The 20,939-nt window shown below is 36.7% G+C and overlaps 1 protein-coding gene across 3 annotated transcripts in view; it reads left to right on the top strand.

The window, feature by feature from the left end:
* The window catches only part of SLC9A9 (solute carrier family 9 member A9), a 679,861-nt gene that overhangs the window by 168,544 nt on the left and 490,378 nt on the right, over window positions 1-20,939 (top strand). For all 3 annotated transcript variants that reach the window (XM_082713071.1, XM_082713070.1, XM_082713072.1), the window contains 2 exons: window positions 18,180-18,257; window positions 19,757-19,833. In XM_082713071.1, the coding sequence (XP_082569197.1) occupies window positions 18,180-18,257; window positions 19,757-19,833 (155 nt within the window). The remainder of the gene's footprint in view (window positions 1-18,179; window positions 18,258-19,756; window positions 19,834-20,939) is intronic.

Here is a 20,939-nt window from a genome sequence, read left to right as displayed (position 1 = left end):
CTGATCTCAGCAGTGCCAGTATCTACATGGACTCTTGGCCTGGGATGAGGGTGTTCTTAAGGATTGATTAGCTTTGTGGAAATACTAGTCCTAACCCCAAGTGATTATATACCAGTATCCAGTTCTTTTGTTTCATAGTTCCACCTATTGTTCTCTCATTAATATCTGTAATGTTTGCATTGATATCTATCTCCTCACTAGACTATAAACTCCAGGAGGGCAGGGACAAGGTCTTCTATGGTTATATTTTATCTCCAGCTCAACTCAGGATGCCTGGCACATGGTAAATCCTTTGTGGATCTTGGTAAGTAAATGGATAGTATAATGAAGTGTCATTCCTCTCTTGTCAGTTGCTACTTCTCACTGCTACTCTGAACTGTCTTACTGGCTGGCCATCTTACACCCAGATATCTGTCACAGATTTCCTCTCAGAGTGAAGAACCAGGGCTCTGTGATTGGTTGTTTGCTACTCAGAAGGTTAAATTGCTCTATGTCTCACCACCAAATAATCCACCTGGGATGGAGGGAGAGAGAGAAAAGGAGGCTGGACTCAGGAAAAACAAATAGGAGGGAGGGAGAAAGAGAGATTTCCCATCAATCTTTTAGTCTGAGTAGATAAAATGGATCTTTCAATTCTTTGTCCCTTTGCTTTGTTCTTTTTAAAACATTATACTGTGGCAAGGTTGCATACTTATCATTGCTGGCTTCCACTGAGTAGTTATATAAGGTTCCCTCCCACTGTATTTCCTGCCTTTTCCCTAAGGTCAGTAAGAAGCTGCTCATTAGTAACTTATACAGTCTGAAGCCACGATCCACATCCATCAACACAGGAGGGGTGCAAAACATCAAGAAGGGTGTGAACCCTAAGGAAGCTGTGCATTTAAATGGATTCTCTCCTGTTGCTATTTGATGAGTTAGGGGTCTCTCAGATGCTCCTTTCAGCCATTTCTGATTGTCAGACTAGCTGAACACTGTCTGATTTACAGCGTTCTGCCTCAGGTTTGGGTGTGTGGAGCAAAAATGTCTTGCAAGTTTAGGTGCTTTTCACTTTTATTTCTGACTGTTGTATACTGGGTGCCCAAAGAAGTAGACTCTTAGGTGGAGTTCAGTGAATGGAACGGTTAAGTGTACTTGAGATCAACACCTTATGAATGGAAGAGGAAAGAAGGCTGAGTGGGCCAAGGGAGAAGTTAAGCCATGATGCAAGCCCAACAATTTTGGCTAACCCATTGGGAAGTTCTGGAGTTATAACGGCTCTTCAGCCTTATGCCCAGTTGGCCTGAGATGGCCTGGCCTCTAAAATACTAAATCATTTTGACTTTGGATGTGGGCCACTCTGAAAAGGGGCTGATCTTGATTGTGGTGGCTTTTTGCAGTGCTGACAATCCCTGAAGGGGTTGTTAGCACTCTTAGCAGCAGGAGCAACAACGCTGACACCTGTAGGAGAGGAAAAAAAATCTTTTTTTCTACCTGTCTGTATTCTTGACTAGGTACCCTAGTCAAAAGATGGCTTAGAATTCAGGATTATATACTATTTTCAGCTAAAACAAAGAAAGAAGGGTGTGGGAAAGGCCAGTTTTAGGAAGGTGACCAGGAAAACTACTATAAACAAGAATAAGGTTGTTATGCAGATTTAAGTCTATACCTTCCCCATTGATAAGTTTCTTATGAATTAGGGTCATAATTTTATTCTTGGTACTAAGACAGAGATATACTTACAAATGGAGTTTTCCTTAATGCAGATTTTCCTTACAAAATGGTATCTTCTAGTCTGTCTTCAGAGTTTCTCCTGTTTCTCAAAATGACCCTTAAGCCAAAAAATTTTTTTAAGTTTTTTTTTTTTTAATTGTAGGTAAGGGGTGCATGTTCTAGTCTTCTATACTTCCCATAGACTGGGAACCTTATGTAGATTTTGTGCAGTACCCAAAGAATGAGTTAACATATAGTCAACATATCTCAATAAAACGAGATAGTGGAGTACTAGAGTAGAATTGCCTAGACTTTGACAGCTTATATTTATTAAATATTCAGATATTTTATAAGCCAGTTGTTAAAACATTAGTAGATTAAAGTAGACCATGGTAGGAATATTTATTTACACCACAGAAATTGTGAAGTCAGGGCTTATGAGATTTTTTCCCCCTCCACAGAGATGGTTTATCAGCACACCACTGAATATATTCTTATATAACCCCATTCTTAGGAGAATTGGAAATATCCAAACACCTCATTTTTTACTTCACCAAAAAGTCCTTTCCCATAAGATGATTGTCTTAAAATTCTACTATTTGGGCTTTATATTGTCAGCTTATCCTCTAATTGCCTTCAATGTGATATAAGGAAGTTCATAAGATTTTTGTCTTATTCTGTTTGGTCAAAAATGCTGTAGCTGGGTGATTTAAACAACAAACATGTCTTCTCACAGTTCCAAAGGCTGGAAAGTCTAAGATTAAGGCACCAGCAGATTGTATGTCTGGTGAGGGCAAGCTTCTTGGCTTATAGATGACTGTCTTCTCACTGTGTTCTTACATGGTGGAAACAGAATTCTCTTGCATTTCTTTTGTAATGACATTATTTCCATTCACAAGGGTTCTACCCTCATGATCTAATCACCTCCTAAAGGTTCCACCTCCTGACACTAACACCTTGGGGTTTGAATTTCAACATAAAAATTTTGAGGAGACACAAATATCTAGTCCATTGTGGTTTTGCAGCTAAACAGGCTGAATCCTAGCTCTGCCACTTTTAGTATTGAGACCTTGGACAAGTCAACTTCTTTTATTTTATTATTATTTTTTTTTTATCTATAAAATCTGTGAAACAGGGATTAGTGATACCCACTTTAGAGGGTTTCTTTTCAAAATAAACTAGAAAATATTATGTTTAGTGTTAGGCATGCTGTAAATATTACTGTGCTTCCTGAAAATCTGCCCTTGATGGGCATGGATTTTCTCTTTGGGGTGAAGTGTGAGGTAGGCAATGACAGAGGAAGTTTAGTGCTGTTTTTAAATGCCCATTTTTAAGGTGAACATGCCATTTGAAAACACATAATTTTAATTTTAAATCAAGCTGTTTGGCATCTACTTTTTGCTGATTTCAGCACCTCCCCACTGCCCCCCCACCACAATACCTTCTCAAGCGTGTCTATTATGACTATGGTCCTTGCTGATTCAACCCTTCCCTGTCCTCCTTCCCTAGGCCAGTTGCTCCCTGGTGAAGTCTTGTGATGGGGAAGCTGCACATACATTTCAGAGCTAAGGCCTGTAAAGATTATGCAAACTGAGAAAAATTGTAAGGCAAAAAGGAAAACTCTGTGAGACCAATGCTCCTGTATATTTTGAGGATTAAAAGGCATAGTTTCTTCTGCCTATAAATAAAGATTGGCCAAGATTAGGATCAATTCCAGAGTGGGGGGGAAATCACATTAATTTTCAACTCTGTTGGATGTTTTCCTTTTGCAATTCTTACCTGGGTATTTAGGAATGAGTACTTGAGATGGGATACCAGGCCCTTCTCACGCCCACTTGTTATTTTTCCTTTTCCTGCTGATATCAAGTCAGCCTTAGAATGGAGTTTCACGGTCACATCAGTGCCACACATAGTGAGGGAAATAGACAACCAACACAATGAAGAGCAGTACCACAAGCAGCCAATCCAAGTTATTTGTAGTTTTTTAAAAGGTCAATAATCTGGACATCAGGAATAGGAAACTACATTATTTGTCTTTCAAACTGAAACTTTTAACTATGAAAGTGAGCAGGAGATGATGAATAATTAAGCCAGGACAACAGACATTACCTGGAACTGTTCTGATGAAACCAGGATGAATGGCTACCTTAGTAAAGAGTCACAAAGGTAATAGGGTTAAGTTTATGTGTTAAGAACATAAGATACTCTAACCATTGATGACTACGTGCCATGGCAACAATCTGGAAAACCTAGGTAGGCTTTATGTATTTGCAGCTAATAAGGAAATATCCAGCAGTGGAGTGGATAACAGGATAGTTCCTGGAGCCATAATTCTTGGTTCAGATGCCACTTAGCAGTGTGCAATTTTGGGTGAAATAATTAATGTCGCTATGCTTCAATTTACCTATTTATAAAATGGGATAACCCTAACTACTCTGTAGGGTCATTGTGAGTTTCAAATTAGAAAGTACATGTAAAGCACTTACATGGCTAAAGATACTAAAAATAATAATAATAAATAATAATAAATAAATAAATAAATAAGTAAGTAAATAAAAATAATAAATAAAACGAAAATAATAATAATAAAAATAATAATAATAAATAAAACGAAAGAAAAGAAAAGAAAACTTTAGGCCAATATCCCTAATGAACAGAGATGAAAAATCCTCAACAAAATATTAGCAAACTGCATTCAACAAGGGGGAGTTATTTGGGGGATGCACAGATGGTTTAATATTTACAAATCAATCAATGTGATACACCACATTAAAAAGATGAAGAATAAAAATCATGTGATCATTTCAATAGATGCAGAAAAAGTATTTGACAAAGTACAGCATTGATTTATGATAAAAACTTTCAACAAAATGAGATTAGAGGGAACATACTTCAACATAATACAGGCCATATATGACAGACCCACAACTAACATCATACTTAATGATGAAAAATGGGGAACTTTTCCTCTAAGATCAGGAAAAAACATGGATATCTACTCTTGTTACTTATACTCAATATAGTACTGGAAGTCTTAGCCCCAACAGTCAGACAAGAAAAAAAAAATAATAAAAAGCATCCAAATAGATAAAGAAGTAAAATCGTCACTATGTACAAATGACATGATACTATACATAGAAAACTCTAAAGACTCTACCAGAAAACTATTAGAAGTAATAAATGAATTCAGTAAATTTACAAGTTATAAAATTAATATGCAGAAATCTATTACATTTCTATACACTAATAATGAAGTAGCAGAAAGAGAAATGAAGAAAAATCCCATTTATAACTGCACCAAAAAGAATACATTACCTAGGAATAAACTTAACCAAGTAGGTAAAAGACCTATACTCTGAAAACTATAGAACATTGATGAAAGAAATTGAAGATGATGCAAACAAATGGAAAGACATACTATGCTCATGGATTGGCTGAATTAATACTGTTACAATAACTACAGTACCCAAAGCAATGTACAGATTCAGTGCAATTCCTATCAAAATGCCAATAGCATTTTCACAGAACTAGAACAACTAATTCTAAAATCTGGATAGAACCACTAAAGATCCTGAATAGTCAAAGCAGTCTTGAGAAGGAAGAATTAAGCTGGAGGTATTACAATTCCAGATTTCAAGGTATACTACGAGGTTATAACAATTGAAATAATGTGGTACTGGTACAAAAATAGACACATAGATCAATAGAACAGAATAGAAGGTTCATAAATAAATCTGCATTTACATGGTCAATTAATCTATGACAAAGTATGCAAGAATATGCAATGAGGAAGACAGTCTCTTTAGTAAATTGTGCTGGGAAAATTGGCCAGATACCTGCAAAAGAACAAAATTAAACCACTTTCTTACACTATATGCAAAATAAACTCAAAATGGATTAAAGACCTAAGTGTGAGACCTGAAACCATAAAACCAGAAGAAAATGTAGGCAGTAATCTCTTTGATATTGGCCTTAGCAGTATTTTTCTAGATATGTCTCTTTAGGGACTTACACCAAAATAAGAAGCTTTTACACATCTTTGTACATCTACAAAATGAAAAAGCAACCTACTGAACTGAAGAAGATATTTGCAAATGATATCTGATAAGTGGTTCATATCCAAAATATATAAAGAATTTACACAGCTCAACACCAAAACCAAAACCCAAACCAAACAAACCAAACCAAAACAAAGCAAAAAAACCCAAAAACCCATCTCAAATAATCCCATTAACAATTGGGCAGCGGACCTAATAGACATTTTTCCAAAGAAAACATACAAATGTCCAACAAACGCATGAAAAGATGCTCAACATCATTAATCATCAGGGCAATGCAAATCAAAACCACCAGGAGATATCACCTTATACTTGCCAGAATGGCTAGAATCAAAAAGACAAGAAATAGCAAGTATTGGCAAGGATATGGAGAAAAAGGAACCCTCATGCACTGTTGGTGAGAATGTAAATTGGTGCAACCACTGTGGAAAATGGTTTGAAGTTTCCTCAAAAAATTGAAAACAGAGATACCATATAATCCAGTAATTCCATTATTGGGCATTTACCCAAAGAAAACAAAAACACTAACTCAAAAAGATATGTGCATCCCTGTATTCACTACTGCATTATTTATAAGACCCAAGATATGGAGGCAACCTAAGTGCTCATTGATAGAAGAATGATTGAAAAAGATGTGATATCTAGTGAGAGAGAATGGAGTGTTACTCAGCCATTAAAAAGAGTGAGATCTTGCCATTCATGAGAACATGAATGCACCTAGAGGGTGTTATGCTAAGTGAAATAAGTCAGAAAGAGACAAATATCCCATTCCACTTTTATGCGGAATCTAAAAAACAAAGCAAATGAACAAACAAATAGAAACAGATCCATAAATACAGTGAACAAAGTGATGGTTGCCAGAGGGAAGGTGGGTAGGAGGATGGATAAAATGGTGAAAGGGAGTGGAAGGTACAGGTTTTCAGTTATAGAATGAATAAGTCATGGGGATGAAAGCTACAACATAAGGAATATAGTCAATGAAATTATAGTAGTGGTGTATGGTGACAGAAGGTAGCTACATTTGTGAGCATAACATATTATATAGAGTTGTCCAATCACTTGGTTGTATACCTGAAACTAATGTCACATTGTTTATCAACTCTACTCCAATTAAAAAAAAGGAATAGTGCCTGACTCATAGTAAGTGTTCAAATTATATTACCTATTAATTTTGTTAGCATTGTTATCAATAAAGCAATGGACTCATAAATAGAAAGTAAGGTTTAAGTCTAAATCTTGCTACTTACAAGGTAGGTGATTTTGGGTAAGTCACTTAGCTCTGTGAATCTTGGTTTTACTTCTTAAAAATGGGTGTTCAGAATACTTACTTCAGAGGGTTGTTGTGAAGAACAAAAATGAGAACCTACATATGAAGGCAACTTTTCAAACTGTAACAGCTTTATGGAAATGTCAGTTGTTATTTTTATTATTACCTATTATGATTAATTGACAAGTGGTTAACTGTACCAGTCTATATAAGTGAGGAAGACAGATTCTGAACTCGGCCCTCCCTAAATTATAATGACTGTGCATTCCCGCTACCAAGGTAGTTTGTTATTTACAAAGACTTTTCTTATTGCACTGTCCATTTCTTTTTTTTTTTTTTAAATTATTTTATTTGAGATGAGTGTGTGCACAAAAAGGGGGCAAAAGGAGATGGAGAAACAGAAGTCTTAAGCAGACTCCCTGCTAAGGGTAGAGCCCTACACAAGGCATAATCCCATGACCCAAGATCATGAGCTGAGCTGAAACCAAGAGTCGGTGACTTAACAAAATGAGCCACCGAGTGCCCCTGCATTGCTCATTTCAACCTCTCTGTTATTCCATGAGGTGAACAGGTATTATCCCCCATGCTTCAGAGTAGGAAACTGAGGTTCTGAAAGCTTATGTGACTTGATCAAGATTGATCTATAACAGAACTGGTTTTGGGACCAGGTCTCCTGACTCATAGTTCAATGTTCTTTTAAAAACTCCCTACTGCCAAGTTAAATATTTAATTATAAAAATGTTTTGTTCTCAATTCTCTTACCTAATTTTGCCTGGAGTTCTAAACACTACCTACCTCCAATAAATGCCAGTGTTTATATCTGTCATTTTTGCATGTATGTTGTTCATAGTGTATTTCTAACTTCTCGAATTTTTCTTACTTCAAAAATGAACAGAAGTTTTATGGTATAATAGTCTCATAATTTCTCAATGGTAACTTATGATTATTAAAATTTTTTCTTCTATTAAAAGTTCTCCTTTTGCGATTTCTCTGTAATTCAGTTCTGCTTCTACGAACTGCAATGCAAAAATGCTTATATTTCAGTGGTCCACAATTTTTAATATTAGCATTCATAATACGAGATATTCTAATGGGGGGAGTATTCTCAGCTTTTCAGTAATATTGGAAAAGAATGAGAACAACTCAATAGATTGGACAAGACATGAGTTAACTATTTAAGTAACACTTACTGTTTACTTCCCTGATTCTGTAATAGGACTTTTAGGTATTTTATCCCACTGAAAAAAAACATAAAAATCTGGGTCCTCAATTCTTAACTTTCCCTCACATATTATCCCTTTTATTAACCCTTAATCTTTATAAAGGTTCTATTCTATTTCAAATGTTCATGATTCTAAACGATAACTTTACAAGATGTTCATTTGGGAGGGTCTGGAAAGGTGTTTTTTTTTTTTTTTTCCTTTAAGGAAGAATTCCAATAACTTTGTAACATTATGCAACCACTATAAATTAAATAAACTTCTATTTAGTCTTTTTACATCTATTTTTTTCTATGTGGCTTATATCAGACGATCTCTAAAACTTTGTAACTTTACTTATAATCATAAACTAACCCTTTCCTCAGGGTTTTAAAAATGCAGGTAATGGATGTAAATGTGCTTGAGTTTTTTCTAAATTTTCACTATTGTAAATAACACTTCAGTGAATACCTATGTGTATAAAGCTTTCTTATAGTTGAATTATTAAATAGACTATTGGGTAATAGTTATCAAATATTTATTAGAATGAATGTCTTATGGATCTTTGAAAAAGTACTGTAGAGGAGAGCCAACTGAAATCAGTGTGAAAAGGATGAACTACCAAATACCTATGCATATTTTTGGGTAAATTGGCTATCCATTAGGAAGAAAAAAAATTTGATTTCTATTTCACGTCATATAATGAGTAAACTTGAGATTGGATTAAAGACTCAATTGCAAACAGCCAATTATGAAACTTTAGGAGGAGAAAATATATTTATAACATTAAGACAGGAAATGTTTTTTTTTTTTAAAGAAGTTACTGAAAGTGAAAATCACAGGTAAAAAAGGAATAAATTTCACTACATTAAAATAAAAAAAATTTCTACATGAAAAAGACTGAAAACAGTATTAAAACACAAGTGAAAAGTTTAAGGGATGACAGAATAGAATATATTCGAAATATAGATAACCAAACCATGATAGTAACAAGATTTTATGATGACATAATTAGTATGAAAAAGTCATACTGTATAAAAGATATGACCCCAAAATATTCACTAAAGAGATATCACAGAAGATCAATTAGCAAGGAAAATATGTTCATTTCATTAGGGATATGCTCATTTCATAAAGGGAAATACAAAGTAAACAATAATGTGATAAAAACTCATACTTATCCAACTAGCAAAAATTAGAAATTTGTCAATACTAAGCGTTTGCTGGAACATGGGGAAATACTTTTATACTCTCATGTAGGAATTTAAATTTGTGTAACCACTTTAAAGTATTTGCTAATACGTATTAAAGTTGAATAGTCATACACCTTATCATCCAGCCCACTTCTAGGTATTTTCCTCTTGTAAAGAATCTTTCACATGTATACACTTAAGTACAAAAAATATCTATTGCATTATTTTTAATAATAGCAAAAAATAAGAAATAAACTGATTGTCCTAATTCCCTTGGTAGAGAAGGGAAAAAATAATGGTGGTATATTTATACACTAGAACACTATACAGCAGTCTAAATGAATGTACAAAATCCACATGTATTAATATAGATAAATCTTTAAAAATAATGTTGAATGTAAGAAACAGAATGCAAAAATATATTTATGGTTAAATTTATGTAAACCTTTAAAATATACAAAATGCAATACGGTATTTATATGTTTTTTCAGTTTCTGTAGAATTTTTTAAAATACTGATTATATATAATATTGTATACTAAAAATAATATCAGTTATTTCTTATAGGTGCATATATATGAAGTACAATAACATAGTCATGGAAAGAAAAAAACCCTTTCTAACTAAAGGGTATTGCCAGCTTTGAGGGAGGAGTGGAGGGAAGGACTTGAACTCTGAGATATCATTTAAGATATTTGAACAAAATTAAGAACATAAATGTCATAAAAGAGAAATAACTGTGCTTTAGGATTTTTAAGCTCAGTGCTGCCTCTGAGAGGCCCATTGACCTTCTACATGTTCCTTGAACTTTCTGGGGGATAATATTAGGTCAGGGCTTCAACATTTTTTAGTAGAGGAACCCTTCATTCCAAGAAAATCGGACACTTCTTCATAATATGTAAAATCAAAACTGCTCAGGCAGAAATGGGAGGACAGATCCAGGGCAGACACAGAGCAGCTGCTCCCACTTCCCATCACTCCCCCTCTTCCCAGACATTGGTAGAGATTTCAGATCCCAAGGTCAGGTGACCTCTAAGGCAGCTTCTCCCTCTGACAGCATGTAGTGTTTGTGGTATTACTTCTTTTTTTTTTTTAATATTATTTATTTATTTGACAGAGAGAGATCACAAGTAGGCAGAGAGGCAGGCAGAGAGAGAGGGGGAAGCAGGCTCTCTACTGAGCAGAGAGCCCGATGCAGGGCTCGATCCCAGGATCCTGGGATCATGTTAAACATCAGCCTGCATGAGGTAAAGCGTGTTTCTCTGATGAGTGCTTGCCACAGACAAGGGCTCTGTAGGAAACATCTGGAGGAATGGAAGAATGTTTTTTACTGTGAATAATTATTTCCTAATGTGTCTGTTCCACAGATTTGAATGTTAAGAGTAGGATTTGGGGACACCTGGGTGGCTCAGTGGGTTAAAGCCTCTGCCGTCCGCTCAGGTCATGAAACCAGAGTCCTGGGATGGAGTCCTGCATCGGGCTCTCTGCTCAGCAGGGAGCCTGCTTCCTCCTTTCTCTCTGCCTGCCTCCCTGCCTACTTATGATCTCTGTCTGTCAAATAAATAAATAAAATCTTTAAAAAAAAAGTAGGATTTCTCCCTATTTTTAAGAAAACATGAATTATCTTTTTGCTGCTCATGTCACTTCCTTACCTCCCTAAACTTATGCCTTTATCATTCCGTGTTTTGATCTCCTCTCCTGCCTCCTTTTCTTGTGGCCTTTGTCTCTTTGTTTCCTATTTCTCTATCTCAGCTACAGACGTTTATCAGGTTCTCAAAGGACCCTGCCACCAAACCTCCCAAACGAGGGGTCAAGAACCCACTGCTTTCACTTTCTCATCACTCACTTTTTCCTCAACTCTCTGTACCCACTTCTGGTTGAAAATCAGTTGAAAAGGATCAGCAACCACTTCCTAATTAAGAAACCCAAAGTGTTTCTTCCAGCTCTCAAACCCCTTTTTGTAGCCATAGACATCAGAGTTGGATAGGGAGAGTCAGCTGCTCCTTTGCTGTTCCCTCAGTCAGCCAGGGGCTAAACACACCTAGGTTCCTTTTGGGCTTTTTCATTCTGGTCTCTAACTCTACTTTGTGAGTTTCAGTTAAATAATTAATAATTGAGAAGTGTCCCAGATGTAGTACTAGAGAATTATTCTGAAAAAGAATTATTTATCTGAAGTTCCAATTTAACTGGGCATCTTGTATTTTTATTGGCTAAATCTGGCAGCCCTGCGTTAGGGAGTAGCACCTCCTTATACCACACTTCTTCCTGCCTCTCTATGGCCCTGAGCATCATTGTTTCCCATTCTCTATTTCTTCCTTGTCTTCTCCCTGGTAGTATCCTTCTTCCCAATTCCAGGATTCTGTCCTTGGTCCTCTTGTCTTCTCTATGGTGCTCACTCTTTCAGAGATCTCAACTAAACTTGTCAAATCATTTCCTCTATGCTGATGATTCTGGATCGTTTCTCCTTGGCCTTGCCCTTTCCTCCAAGAATGGATTTTTGAGTGTCTCACAGACATCTTGGACTCAATGAGCAAAAGTGTCAATTAGCATTCAGCTTTTCTGACTTCTCTTAATCTCTGCCACCATCAGCTTTTCCCCAACCACATTCTCACAGTAATTCATCCAGGTGGCAAAAACATTGATCCTTTTGGAGTTTTTCGGTTTTTTGTGCTCTATTTTACCTGCAAGTCCTGCTAATCCTCTTTGCCACATGCCTAGTTTATTCTAAGTAAATACTTGTTGAATAGATTAATATCTCTTCGGTTTGTTTCTTTCCATTCTGTCATGGCCACCTGAATTCACATGGTCATTACTTTGACTTATTTTGGTAACTGCAACTTGACAATAGTTTCACTTCATTCAGGACAATCTTGAGGCCCCTCCAAATTAATCTACTCAAGACATCTTTCTAAATAAATAAATAAATAAATAAATAAATAAATGGCTTTATTTTTTGAGTAGATAATACATTCACATAGCTCGGTGTTCAAAATATACAAAATAGTTAAGTTAGAATCTTGAATAGGTCATTTCCCTGTTAATTACATCTGTTTTGTAACTAATTGAGACATAGGTACAAAAGTGATAAAGATGGAGATCAAAAACTAGTTGAAATAGTGAGGATTGGTTTGCGAATTGGCTTGCTCATCTTCCACTAGAACTAGAAAGACTTACACACCTAGCTGCAGACTCAGCTGGAGTGTCAGGGCCTTCCTGCTGGTCTTTGCTCTTGTTAAATTTAGGTCTTGGTGGAGCCAGGGACATCTACTCTCAGCAAGCAGGCTGATTCCAACGTGGAGAGAGGACAGCACTAAGCTGCATACACTCAATTCCTTTTTTTCCAACTCAATAATCAGAGTAGTCACTGTTTCCTGGGGATGAGTGAAAGGTGGGACCAGGGCCAGGAGTGTTAAATCCTGCACAGCATGCCTCAGCTGGTGTACTGATGGGTTACAGGTGTGCCACAACATATCCATTCCCTCATCCTTGGGCTAAGAGTGGTCAGAGGCCCAAGCTTATACTTTCAGCCCTGTGTAGTCTCACCAGGAACCTAATTTTCCTGCAGCTTGCCCCCATTGACCCAATATAATCATGTTCTGTATCATGATGGGGAAAATGCTGGGATATACTGCTCTAAGCTGTGGTCATCTCTGTATTTATAGATATGAAGCCAGACAAAGATAATCACCTGCTCACTAAATATACAGAAAATCCTTCTTCCAACTTCTACCTTTATTTTCTACTACCAACTTTCCTTTCCTAGCCTCACTAGAGGCAACCAGTAGTTTATGTCTGTGTATGTATGTATGTGTGTGTAAATATATACATATTTACATATATATGTAAATATTCTGCATCCCTTTTTTTTTGCACAAATCTTGGAATAGGCAAAATGCCTTAACAAACTACCCCCAAATCTCAATGATTAACATGATAATGGCTTAGTTCTTGCTCATGTCCCAGTGCAGTATGGCCTTTGGGCCAGTGAGGGGAGAACTACAGTCTTCTCCAGTTGCCATTAGTCATCCCAACTTCCTTTAACCTACTGGCTCTGGCAGTCCCTAGAGATCTGAGACCGCTGCCAGATGCTCTATATGAGCTAATAAAGAAAGGAATAGAGCATGAAAGATTTAGAGGTTTTTAGGGACCAGGCTTGGAAATAATTTATATTCCTTTTGCCCATATTTAATTGGCTAGATCTCTGTCATATGACTCCATATGACTACAAGGAAATGAAGTCTAGGTGTCTGACAAGGACAAAATGAAATGAGGTATGGTGAGTCCATAGCAATCTTTGTTATATGCACTAGACATGCTATTCTTGCTCTTTTAACTTGACAACAAATTATAGAGAGCAACTATTTCATTTTTTTGAAAGATTTTCTTTATTTGACAGAGAGAGAGCACAAGTAGGGGGAGCAGCAGGCAGAGGGAGAGGGAGAAGCAGGCTCCTCACTGATCCCCACTGAGCAGAGAGTCCAATGTGGGGCCCAATCCCAGGACCCTGGGATCATGACCTGAGCTAAAGGCAGACACTTAACTACTGAGCCACCCAGGTGCCCTGAGAGCAGCCATTTCAATGCATCGACAGTTTCCCTGGACTTTCTTTTCTTTTCTTTTTAAGATTTTATTTATTTATTTGACAGAGAAATCACAAGTAGGCAGAGAGGCAGGCAGAGAGAGTAGGGGAAGCAGGCTTCCTGCTGAGGAGAGAGCCCGATGTGGGGCTCGATCCCAGGACCCTGAGATCATGACCTGAGCCAAAGGCAGAGGCTTAACCCCCTGAGCCACCCAGGTGCCCCTCCCCTGGACTTTTTAAAAGTTACATAGTATTCAGCTGTATGAATCACACGTAATTTATTTAATCAATTCATGGTTTAATCATCTCCAACTTTTTTTATTCTTTCATCTGCAGTGAATCTCTTGTCCTTATGTAATTCCATACATATACAAGCATATCTGTAGGATAAATTCTCAGATGAGATATTGCTGAATCAAATGGTATGGACGTTTGACATTTGGATACCTATTGCCAAATTACCCTATTAAGAGGGTCTACAAATTTATATTCCCACTGGCCACTTTATTGTTTAATCCTACTTGTATAAAATACTTCTACTTTACTCCATGTTTGAATGAGTGTAGTTTAAATCCATCTCCACAGGGTCAGAGAGAGCTCATAGTCTAGGTAATATCATCTGCATTAAATTCCTCCCCTATCCCTTAGGAGCTCTACATTGTCTATTTCTGTTTCCCAAGTGTGTGACCTCCTATCAAAAGCATAACTTAGGGCAGAGAAAAGGAAACACACACTCTTGAACTGTTTCTAGGTATGTCCCAACTCTGTCGACCCTGAGCCAGCCAAGTTTTCTTTGAAGTCTGTTTATAGTAAAAGCACCTATAGGGTTTTTGAGATTTTTTACTTTGCCTGCATTTATTTGAATATTTAAAATGTTTCAAATCACTTGCTATTGAGTATAGCTGAAACTCCAAGAAGCTACCAGTATCCTCTGTGGCTTGGTGAATTGGCCCACTGCCCCCAGGGCAGACAAAGGATCATGTTCTTTATGGTGGTCCATGGATAGGCTCCTATCCATCCTTCAAAACCCAGTTCATATGCTGCCTGAACATCAAGCCTCCCTGCAAGGTTAGCAAGCCCAGAATGGTGTCTCTGTCCTAAAGAATTTTTATAGCCTAGCCCAGTGCCTGTGCTTGCACATTATCTTTCCTTTCTTTAGTTATAGCCTTCATGAATTTAATGTATCTATCACATGTCTTTAAGTACTTTGTAGCAAAGAAGAGACTTACTAAATTTTTAATGAAAAAAACATTGAAAATTATTGAATACATTATTGTGTTAACCACTTCTACTTTTCCAAAGGAATCAGGAATTACCAAAATAACAAAATATACTTCAGAGTCCCAACTCCTCTTAAACATTCCTACATCGTGTTCTAAGTAGTTATGTTAGCCTGATGTTTCCTCAGAAACTACACATTTAGTTTACCTATGAATATAGACTCAATTTTCAGTGAAATATCTGTCACATTGATTAACACTGAGCATGCCACTCATTTTTCCTCTGTCTCTTGAAAATAGGTATAATTGCACTTGCCAGCTACCACACAGGAGATGTGAAAATAAAAAACCCAGACCCTCAGTTGTACTAGCCTGCAATGCAGTTGCTTACTAGCTCATGTGCCTAGTGGCTACCATACTGGATAGTACAATTATAGTATATTTCTATCATCACAGGCCGTCTATTGGACAAGGCTAGTCTCTAAGTTCTGTACCTTTTTAAAAAATTATTATTATTCATTTGGGAGAGAGAAAGAATGAGAGAGAGAGAGAGCACACGAGATAGGGGAGGATCAGAGGAAGAAGCAGATTCCCTGCTGAGCAGGGAGCCGGATGCAGGATTGGATCCTAGGACTCCAGGATCATGACCTCAGCCAAAGGCAGTTGCCTAACAACTGAGCCACTCAGGCATCACTAAATTCTGTATCTTAAAGGATTAACATTTTTAGCTGAAATATTTTTAGCTTTCTGTTTTATCTTAGATTTTTCCCCCTCAAACTATATTGAAAAATTTTAATTGTTTGGACTTTAAAAATAGTCCCACCTCCAAGACCATGATTTGAACACAAAATCTGAGGAAAATGACATGTGGAATCGCCATCTGGAGATTGGTACAGCAGCAGATCCAACCATTTCTGAGAAATTGTCTGGGCTTGGAGTTACTCCCAGAACTCTGATTTAGCAGTTCCTAAGCTTATAGCAAGTCTGAAAGGAACACAAATCTGTTTTGTATATACAAATAAATCCTCGTATGCTGCATGCCATTCTCAGCCTGCCAGTTTCATCTGGCTGCTCCAGAAAATATAATTCAATAGCACATTAGTTAACCCGCAGGCAGGGAATGGGGCATTCTGATTATTGAAATGTTCTGGTTGAGTGATTAACCTGATTTTTGCAGAAAAACTGCTGAGGCAAGGGATTTTCTGTCCAAAATGTTTGTGCCAATGTACATTTTTCTTCCAGATGATCACAGCTGCCTTGTTTTATTCCTGCAAAACTCAGAAATATATCTCTTTGCTAAAAACTTTCAAATATGTAATTGATATACTTTCAAAGAGACCTCATAAAAAATAGGTCAATAATGGTATATCAGATAAACTTAGAAAAAAGAACAAACTTAGAAGGAAATGTAGTATCTTTGCCCAAATTTTACATAGCCATAACCTTCAAGAGTTCCTAACATTAGGGCAGTTTCTTCAAATAGAATAACTTGAAAAATATTTTATTTTCCTTACTAATAAATACTTAAAAGTGCATATTAGATATTAGGCAGTGCTACAAGGGCTTTACAAATATTAATTGATTTAATTTTTATAACCACCTTAGAATTAAGTATCACATAAGTATCTTCGTTCTAAAGATGAAGAAACTCAGGGACAGAGAGCTATGGATGAGCCCTAGTTGATCGATCTGAATGCTCATTGATACAAGCAGTTGTAGCATCAATGGATGAGTTTATGAGAAGAGACCTGGCTGAATTAGGTAACTCTTACCTGCACCCACCCCTTTCCAGGTATTTCATGAGTAATGTAAAGGGGCTGTTATAGAAAGGGAGAAGGAGAGTCCAAAGTGCTAAAAAAAGCATAGAAGAAACTGGGGAAATTGAAGTGGTTTTCAGAGAAGAGTAGCTTCTGAGATGAGTTAGAATTAGGCAAAGAAGGGAGGGAAAATTAAATACTAAAGTTGTGAAACCATGTATCTGAAACATTTTGTCGAATACTATAATGGTAAAAAGGCCCTAGTGGTGAATAATAAATGACATTGTGTATGTGTTTGGGGAGTCGGGTAAAGAAGGAAGAGGATGAGTCTAAGTGAGATTTTAAAGATTTAAAAAAAAAAAAAAAGAGTTTTATTTCAGACTTCCCAGTAAATAGTGGATATTTGATTCGAGTATCTCCATATTGCTGGGTGCCTGGGTGGTTCAGTGAGTTAAAGCCTCTGCCTTTGGCTCAGGTCATGATCCCAGGGTCCTGGGATCAAGCCCCATATCGGGCTCTGTGCTCTGCAGAGAGCCTGCTTCCTCCTCTCTCTCTCTGCCTGCCTCTCTGCCTACTTGTGATCTCTGTCTGTCCAGTAAATAAATAAAATCTTTAAAAAAGAAGACTCTCCATATTTCATACCAAGTAACTTTTTTGGGCCAACTTTAACATCTAAGTAAAAGCCAATAAACAAATATTAGAAAAATCCATTTGCACTTTCAAATAAATTTTTCACAAAGTCTGGAAAAGATTTAAAACTCCTGAATGGGATAAAGTAGGGAAAACTAAAACCAAATTTTAAAAAATATTTTATATGGGCAAAGTTTAACTATATTCTTGTCAGAAGCTAAAATGTCTGGGCACTGCCAGAAAATTTCTTGGACCAGAAAAAAATAGAATGAAAACATCTGAAATGTGATAAATAGACAACTAACCAAAATAAATGTGAAGAGTTCTCTTTGCCCAGAGGGGTTTTATTGAATTTTATTAGCTATAGAATGAATACGCTTCACATTTAAAATATTGTCTCACAGTTTTATCGCATTTGTTAATTTCTAAGTTTGTACTTTTCTTATTTTCATCTGTGCTAATTTAATAGCATGTTAATATACCTCCTACAAACTTAGCAGAAGTGACTGTAGCTGTACTTTTAAAGCACATTTTTTTTAGTGACCAAAAGGAGCATCTTCCTAACGGCATTTTTATCTTTTCTGGCAGATGACATTTGATCCAGAAATCTTCTTCAATGTTTTACTGCCACCAATTATATTTCATGCAGGATACAGCCTGAAGAAGGTAAATATACAGTGATTATTTTCTTCTTTTATCAGTAGAGAATTGTACCAGCACAAATGAAAAAACAATTATTTATGGGTTTATTTAATTCAAAAGGTTATTATTATCATAGATTAAATGATAGATTTCTGACACACTTAGAATTCTTCTGAATCTGCTCTACCTAATACACTGATTATTAGCCACATGCAGCCATTAAGCCCTTGAAATGTGGCTAGTTTGAATGAAGATGTGCATTAAGTGTAAAATATGCATTGGATGTAGTAGACTTAGTATTTAAAAAGAATGTAAAATATCTCCATTATGTTTGTTATTGAGTTCATGTAGAAATGATAATGTTTTGTATATATTGGGTTAAATAAGACATGCATTATCAAAAATCATTTTGCTTTTTAAAAAACTTTACTTTTAATATGGTTACTAGAAAAATCTTAAATGACATATGTGTCTAGCGTTATATTTCCATTGGACAATATTATTCTAGATGATTGTAACCAAAGAATTAGCTGTTAATTGGAGAGACGTGGGGTTTATCAATCAGGGTGAAAACTCAACATGTCTTGCTAATATTCAGCTGTTGATATTCACAGAAAGGAAGTCCACTTTTGTAGCTTCTGTGCTCTTGCCTGACATTATTTAGGTACTGCCTGAATGTGCACTTTTCATAGATTAGTCATTCCCTTAATAGTTTAAGTGCTAGCATCTCCTGTACTACAGATTGAGGCTCTGGTGTGTCTGAATTTTGAGATGCAGAGGGAGTAGAGTTGCATTTCTGCTGACCACACCCCACCCTACAGACTCGTGGGGCTCTCACCCCTTTAGCCCGTCAGCTCCAGCAGCCGGCTTGTTCAGTACAGACCTGATTTTCTTGTGTACTCCAGGCTCCCTCTTGCTGTCAGTTCTAACTACTCAGCTCCCACTTACAGAACTGGAAGGGAGTTTTCCCAAGCCAGCATTTGAGAAGACTTAGAAGGCTGGATTAATTCAGGTCATCCTTCCTTATCTCTAGCCCTGATACTAGCCATTATTTTGTGAGATTTGTTAAAAAAGAAATAGAAGTCAGAGATTCAATAAGTCAAAGGGCAACTGAAATATTTTAGAGTATTCTTTTTAAAATACTGAAGGGGTTCCACTGACAATAAAATTTCTTAAAATCTTTGTCTTCTGTGAATCATTCCAGAGTCCTCCATGGACATTACCCCAGTTCTTTGCTCACTCTCTCAGGTCCAGCCAGTTCTGGCAGTCATATTGTCATCTCTATCCTGTCATTTTTCTGGATGTATTTGTTCCCCCATTTCTTTGAGAAAATGCTGTCTTTTGCAGTATAAATTGGTTCAACCTTATTTGTACGATAAAGCCAGGAACTGAGGCTCAAAACCCAAATCTGCCTAAACAGTGAAGGGAGGGAGGGGCTGTGAAAGTGCATACCTTTATTTTTATTTCCTGTTACACTAAGAAAATACATGGATGTATTATATGAAATATTCTTTTCTCCCCAGAGACACTTTTTTCAAAACTTAGGATCTATTTTAACATATGCCTTCTTGGGAACTGCCATCTCCTGTATCGTCATAGGGTAAGTGATGCTCAGAGTTCAAGTTCCAGGTGGCTGGGAGGCCAGTGATATGTGGGAGGAATCTCACTCTTCCTGGACTTACATTGACTGGGTGAATTGTCTTTCTTTTTCTGAATATCACATCTTCACACATTTCTCTGACTCAATTCCAAGGCTTACATGTCTTCAAATCAAAGCAAACTGAAATTAGGTTGCTTGATTTTCTCTGTGAGGTTTGGACTTCTGATTTAGGGGATGTGGATAATTTGGCTTGAGTTATGTGAAGCACATTGCACACCCCCCCCCCCCCCCCGCTTTTTTTTGCTTAATAATGCAGGTAAGCAACTGGATTCTTGTTTTCATATACTTTGCAGGACCCTACCTGTATTTGACAGGAGTACAATTGTAGCTATACGTCAAGGGTTTGCTCTCTAAAGGAAAGTTTACAAGAGGATGGTCTAAGACAGACATTTCCACATATCAGCAGAGCTATTTAATGCTGGTATAGCTTTTCAGTTGATACACTATAGAATGAAGCCTTGTTTTATTCTCATTATATTTTGTTGGTTATGTTTAAGCCCCCAAGTCTAACTATATAGACTCAGGCCTACGGCTCTTCACAAAGCAAAATATGATACAAAATGGTGAAGCCAATCCAATTCACTTATAATCCCATCTAGTACATTAAATCTCCACTGAAGAAAATATGTCCAACTGCTATGACTATGATGGTGTAGATGTCTTAAATTGTCTGATACAGCTAACTCTACCCTTGAATTTTACTGCATACAGCTGTTATAGCCCTAATGCAAGAAGCTGAAGCTAAAAACACATGCTAGCCACTTATCCAGCTCTTTCCTTATGAAGTATTTAGTGTGTGTCACTGGAAGACTAAGAAGGTATCATTACTTGGACCTGAAAGCAGGGGGTTGAGTTATGTTGAATTCTCTGTTAAATTTTTATTGCTTTAAGCCTGGAATTACTTAGGCTACATTATATGAAAACGTCCAGCATAGTTAGGGCAGTGAGGAAGCTAACGATTTTAACACTTGAAGGTGGAGACTTGCAGGGATATAGATTAAGGAGCCTCATTAAGTCTGGATACCTAAGAGGCCTTTAAACTGTGA

The sequence above is a fragment of the Mustela nivalis genome (assembly GCF_964662115.1).
Source record: "Mustela nivalis genome assembly, chromosome: 1".
Taxonomy (NCBI): domain Eukaryota; kingdom Metazoa; phylum Chordata; class Mammalia; order Carnivora; family Mustelidae; genus Mustela; species Mustela nivalis.
The sequence above is the reverse complement of the archived record's forward strand: the minus strand, read 5'-3'. Positions and strand labels throughout refer to the sequence as shown.